Source organism: Narcine bancroftii, chromosome 3, assembly GCF_036971445.1.
Source record: "Narcine bancroftii isolate sNarBan1 chromosome 3, sNarBan1.hap1, whole genome shotgun sequence".
Classification (NCBI taxonomy): Eukaryota; Metazoa; Chordata; class Chondrichthyes; order Torpediniformes; family Narcinidae; genus Narcine; species Narcine bancroftii.
This window is the reverse complement of record NC_091471.1, coordinates 21,926,131-21,932,679: the sequence shown is the minus strand read 5'-3', so window position 1 is coordinate 21,932,679 and position 6,549 is coordinate 21,926,131. Positions and strand designations below refer to the sequence as shown.

Here is a 6,549-nt window from a genome sequence, read left to right as displayed (position 1 = left end):
CACCGATGGCTGTGGCAGAGGCATCGACAGAGAGTGCCATATGCAGTTTGGTGTGTGGGTGGGCGAGCATGGTGGCCTTCGCGAGGGCGTCCTTAGTGGCCTAGAATGTGGTGCAGTCTTCTGGCTTCCAAGTGAGCGTCTTGTGCTTGGCTGTGATGAGGGCAAACAGCGGCTGCATGATGCGCGCAGCTCCCGGCATGAAGCAGTTGTAAAAGTTGACCATACCCGCGAACTCCTGCAACCCCTTGAGACTGTCCGGGCGTTGACGAGATGGTGAACCTCCACGTGAAATTCCTTTGGCCAATCAGGAAGTAGACTGTCTTGACTCCTTATATCTGGATTGCCATTGCGTTGGCCACACGGAGGGGAGGTCCACAAGGTCAGATCCTGGATTCGATGGCTATGGCCAGGATGACGCTGATTTGGGCTCCAGTGTCAAAGAGGAACCGCAGGCCGCTATCTGAATCCCGCAGGTAGAGAAGGCTGTGTCCTTCACCAGCAGCCACAGCCATTAACAGCGGCCAGCCTGGTCATTTCCGGGCTTTGGTTCCCCAGTACTGGTGGTAAAAGTGGCGGCCTAAAGGGGATGCTGCGGCCTTGGTTATGCTCTTGGGGGGCCCCTGCAGGGGCCGGGTGCCCTACCGCAGCACTAGGGTCGAGCTTGGCATGGTTGTGCCTGTGCCTCGTAACCTGCTGGACCACTGAGCCTTCCGATAATCATAGCTCTTGGGCCTTCTGGGCGACCTTCCTCGGGTCAGTGAAGCTCTCCTGGACCAGCAGCGGCCGGATGTCTCCGGGCATATGGTCAAGGAAGATGCGCGTGAAAAGTGGGCAGTTGGTGTGCTCACCCATGAGCGCGAGTATCTTGTCCATTAGTTCCATCGGGGACCTGTCCCCCAAGGTGTCGAGGTGCAGCACCCGAGCAGCCCGCTGGTGTTTGGATAGTCCAAAGGACCCGGTAAGCACTCGCTTGATGGTCTTGTATTTGTCCTCGACGGGTAGGTGCTGAACAAGGTGCAGCATGCATCTGGCGGTGGCTTGGTTCAGGGCAGAGACCATATGGTAGAATTTAGTCGTGTCAGACGAAATCTGTTGAAGGTGAAACTGGGCCTCCGCATGGCCAAACCAGGTCTCCAGCTCCTGAACCCAGAATTCAGGCAGTTTTACAGCTATAGCGCTGCTCCCAGGCTCGCTCATGATGGGTTAAAAGACGTTTGAACCAGTTGGGGCCACCAATTGTAGCGGCGACTACTCTGCTCCTGTAATAACACACGCAACCAGACGGGTTGAGCTCAGTGAGCAGACTAGTTTATTGCAGGCTGCTGGGCTGCACTTATACTCCCAGCCTGGACCTGGCTGAGAACCACGCTGGAGGGCGCTGACTTCACCCGGGCATCATATGGTCCCCAAGCGCAGGTTTCTGAGCCCCGAGCTGTAAGGAAGGGAAACCCCCGATGGCGCCATATTGGCCAGCAGCCCCGCCACTTGGCTTACAAGCATGGCCGTTTCGCCTGTCTTGTGGTGAGCCAGCACATTACCTTCATTTTGTTTTTAATCCATTGCTCTTTATATTGAACACTATAACAATGTTGTAGCAGACATCATATTTTTCTTCTGTTATATTTATTTGAATATATTGTATAATACAATGCAGTGCAAATACAAGACTGTTATGTTTGTGCCTTGAATATTGACACTAATCTTTTCTCTACATAGATTTTGTTCTGTAATATAGAAAGTTTAGATTTCTAAGAAGAAAATTCTCTTTTTCAACATCCGTTGATTTTGTTCATTTTCTTGTTTCTTCTACAGCTTTTCATATTCTTCAAGTACTTATCCATTAATTTATGATTGTTTGCCACTTGCGGCAAAGTATTTCACATTTCAACAATCTTTTGTATTGATTTTTTTAAAAACTTGATCCCTTCAAATATATATATATATATATATATATATATATATTTGGAGCTTGGGGACAAATTGATTCCTTGCTTATCCATCCAACATTGAATTGATATTTTTGTTTCAGGTGTCAACAGGTATTTTACCAAAAGTTCCAGTGGATTTGGAAAATCATGCTTTATTATTGGAGTCAATATATTTTTTCCTTAAATTTGAACCAGTAACTGTTAAGGCAACGTCACTTACTGGGCACAACAGAACAAGCTTTGACCACATGAGTCTCAATACGTGGCATATTAACACAGAGTGGCTTCCATACATTGCTTTGTTCCTGTTCAGATTATAATGTTTCCCAAGCAAACAAAGGGAAGCTGAAGGTCATCCAGCATCGATGTTGAGAAATCCTTGGAGAGTTTACCAAGTTCACAGAATCAATTTGCCATGGTGAAATTCATATTTAACCAGAAGTCAGTAAAATAATAAAACCCCAGTTCTGGTTAGAAGATAATTACTTCATCAATTAAAGGTCATGTATTTAATTAAATTTTAACTTTTCTTTCAGACTGGCAGGAAAGAAAAAGGAGATCCTCTCAATGCTGCCATTGAGAAAATGACAAAGAAAACGCGAGATCTGCGTCGCCAGGTAGAGTGTTGGTGTCTTCAACTTTGATTTGAAATATTTCTTGATATCCGAGCGACTCTGCATGAAGGATTAGCTATTCATATAAAATTAAAAATGCTATTGGTTCATTTCAACTATCAGTCATGAAGGGGAATGCTGTCAACAGTGCCATGGTTTTCCTCATTTTGTTTGAGAAAGGCTTAATTTAAGTATTGAACATCTGTGTGGGGCCATGGAATTTCCTCAATCTGCCTTCACTGCATTTATATTCCAAAGCAGTTCAGCGGTTTAAATTGCCTGGGCTAGTATCCCAATTGGAATGCTGTGAGTTAACCTTAGTGACCTGTGTGTAAACTAACAGATTAATGCCTCGCTGAAGCAAACTTTTCCTGCTTTGACACTAATTGGGACTGAGGTATATTCTCACTCACAGAGGTTATAGAGCCAAGCACCATGGGCATTGAGAAGAAGTCTCAATAATTTGGGAAGCAGTTCACAGCTGGATTGAATAGTGGAATATTTTCTTACCCAGGAATACGATCCAGATGGGGAAATAATTATTCCACAGCTCTCTCATCTAGATAAGAACTTTTTTTTTTAAATGCTGTGCTGCAAACACATGAGAAGAAATATATAGAGCACTCCAGTTTTAAATTTCTAATCAAACAATGACATGTCATTAAAGTGCATGATCCAGATTTTATTCAAGGTTATTTGTATACATTCTGGTTTGACCATGTATAAATTACAGCACTTGTTATATATAGTCCCTTCATTTTGGGACACCTTAATGTTTGGGATATTTGGTATTTGTGAGTGCTGAGGTTTGTTTAATTGCTAGGCTTTCTTCTAAGCTCTTGATCACCTTTGGAGTCTATAGGTGCCATTTTTCAGCATGAGGAAAAGAGTTGTGCCAGTGAATGTCAAAGAAGTCATTATGAGGCTGTAAGAGAAGAATAAAGCAGTAAAAGACATCAGCCAAACCTTAGGATGACCAAAATCAACTGTTTGTGGCATCATTAAGAGCTCAGTAATCGCAAAGAGAGTGGTAGTGCAAGGAACACGTCGACTGTTGATGACTGAAGAATTCTCATTATAACAAAGAAAATCCCAGAAACACTCTTCAGAAGGCAGGTGTGGATGTATCAATGACAACTGTCTGCAGAAGACTTCATGAACAGAAATACAGTGGCTACATTGCAAGATGCAAACCACTAGTTAGCCACAGAAACAGGGTGGTCAGATTACAGTTTGCCAAGAAGTATTTAAAAGAGTCTGCAGAATTCTGGAAAAAGGTCTTATGGACAGATGAGACTGAGATTAACTTGTATCAGAGTGATGGCAAGAGGAAGGTGTTGAGGTGTTAAGGAACTGCTGAAGATCAAATCATACCACCTTTGCCATGGTTTCCATCTTGCAGCATAGCCTCTGTATTTCTGTTCATAAAGTTATTGACACATCCACACCTGCCTCCTCAAGAATGTTTCTGATCTGTCAAACAGGCATTTGGGGATTTTATTTCATTATGATGAGAATTCTTCTGTCACCAACAGTGGAGGTCTTTCATGGCCTACCACTGCTTTTGCAATTATTGGACTCACCAGTACGCTCTTTCTTCTTAATGTTGTTCCAAATTGTTGATTTTGGTCATCCTAAGGTTTGGACGATGTCTCTTACAGCTTTATTCTTGTTTTTCAGCCATAATGGCTTCTTTGACATTCACTGGCACAACTCTGGTGCTCAAGTAGAAAAATGGCAACTACAGACTCCAAAGGTGATCAAAAGCTTAGAAGAAAGCCTAGCTCTCATACTGCACATGCACTTATGAAGCAATTAAACATATCTGAGTTCTCACAAACACCTGTGAAGCCAAATGTCCCAAACATCATGATTTCTTGAAATAAGGGGACTCAGTATAAAAAGTGCTGTAATTTCTAAAATGTCAAACCAAAATGTATACAAATGATACCCAGTTCCGTTGTTGACTTAGTTGCTGTTTCCTTATTTTGAGATGCTTTATGATGTTCCAATTTCTTGTACTTCCGTTTCTTTTGCTTCATCTGCTTTCATCCCATTATTGATCCCTTATTTCTCATGATCAAAAATAAATCCATTTGCTCCATCAAGCCTAGTAATGACTCTGCCTCATTTCTTTTCAGTTTTTATCTTATGTCTCTCCAATTTCAATGCTCCTGTGAGATTGAGTTTGACACCACCTTTGACCTTACTTTCTTAATAGAGAACAGATAGAAGGGGAATAGTGGAACTGGTACTGTGAGATCTGGAACATAGTAGTTCCTGGAAATCTGAACTAATGGAAACTGTTGGGAAGCTGCTTAGGTAAGGTAGCTTCTGTGAAGAGTGATAAATAGAGTCACATCAGAACTCATCAGGATTTTATCACAGAATATGCTAACTGTGATTTTTCAGTCAAAGGTTAAAATTACAAAACACATCAGATTGTTATTGCCATTGCCTTTGGAGTCTGTTGCTTAGCTCATTTTGCTTATGGCTTTATGTTGTACATTTGAAGGTGACACTAAAATTGACAATGTGGTAAATGATGAAGAAGTTTTTGCTCAGGTTGCGACAAGATCTAGATTAATTATGGAAGTGGGCAAAGAAATGGCAGATGGAACAAAATGATGCATTTTGGGGAATTAAATCAGAATGCACATTATTAATAATAAATTCTTGGACTGTAATAAAAAAGAGACATAGGGACCCAAAAACTGAATTCAGTGGAAGTGGCGGCACAGGTAGAGAAACTGTTAAAGTCGAGCTCCTGTCAAGATACAAAAGGTACAACCAAGCCACACGGTGCAATTCAAATGGACTTAATTCGAATAACGCTAGCAGGAAAGAGCAGTCTGTAGTGTTTGGTTGACAAGGTCACCTCACTAAGACTGGTCTCATTCAAGGAATGCAGTCACAGGGTACAATATATAAGATATTTTCCTGCATACAAATTGGATAACATTTCTTTGAAAGTATTGCTACAGTTTGTGTTTTACATTTTGCATATGCTCTTCCTAAAGACAGGGAAATCATTTGTTGTTGGCCATTTAATCTCATGTACCAGTTATAATTAAGAACATTCTCTGGTATACAAAAAAATCAACATAGGTCTGGAAGGGTTGCTCACAGTACACATCGGTATCCCTTCTCTGCCTTTCTGATTTCTGGTTTCCAATTTACAGATGTAAATGGCTAGTTTCATAGTAATCTTAGATTCTCGAAGTTGACAATGGTGGTCAACACTTCAAAGCAGAAAAAATGCTGTTCGGGGACTGAGTGGTGCTGGAGTTTATTGCAGCCTTTTGATCACATCTAACAGGTAATAGTCAGTTGGCACTATTGTGTTAAAGAGATCAGGCAGGCTTTAGAATATGGCTCAGTAGAGGAGGTGAGAATTGATTCCCGTCTGGAATGTCCTCAGTTACTCTCTCTCTCTCTCTCCCAGCCTACTAGCAAATTCTGTGTGATGGTTTCGTCATCATAATTCCCACATCTAGATAATCTATAGCTAATATTCTACAAAACCATGTTGCCTTCATTAGAAATGTACAAGTGAGAGGACATCACATATAGATAAGATGTTGCTGAGACTGTGGTTGGTTGCATTCCATTGGAAACACATAAATAAGTAATAGAGGATGCAGGAAATCTGCAGAAAAAAAGAGAAGGGAGCAAAGAGTGTGGATTACTAACGGGTGTGTATCATTTAGTTGTAGACTGCTCAGGCAGAATATGGGGTGTGGTTCATCTGGTTTCTGTTTGCCTCACCCTGGCAGTGGAGATGGCTGAGATACCCAGGTTGATGTGGGAATGGCCATGAGAGTTGAAATGACATGCAACTAGAAGCTAAATTAGGCCATTGCAGGCAATGGAGAGGTGTTCCCAAAAACAATTCTCTACTCTATACTTGGTCCTATATGTTTCATGTAATTGTGGTCCTTTCTCAAAACTTCCGATTCAACCAAGTTCCCTTTTCATTCTGCCTCCCTCGATGCACTTAACCTATT

General features: G+C 41.9%; 1 protein-coding gene across 1 annotated transcript in view; it reads left to right on the top strand.

Moving 5' to 3' along the window:
- The first annotated feature begins 2,470 nt into the window (after window positions 1-2,470).
- The window catches only part of LOC138756995 (catenin alpha-2), an 835,014-nt gene continuing 830,935 nt past the window's right edge, over window positions 2,471-6,549 (top strand). The window contains exon 1 of the mRNA XM_069923543.1: window positions 2,471-2,545. Within this exon, the coding sequence (XP_069779644.1) occupies window positions 2,513-2,545 (33 nt within the window). The 5' untranslated portion in view covers window positions 2,471-2,512. The remainder of the gene's footprint in view (window positions 2,546-6,549) is intronic.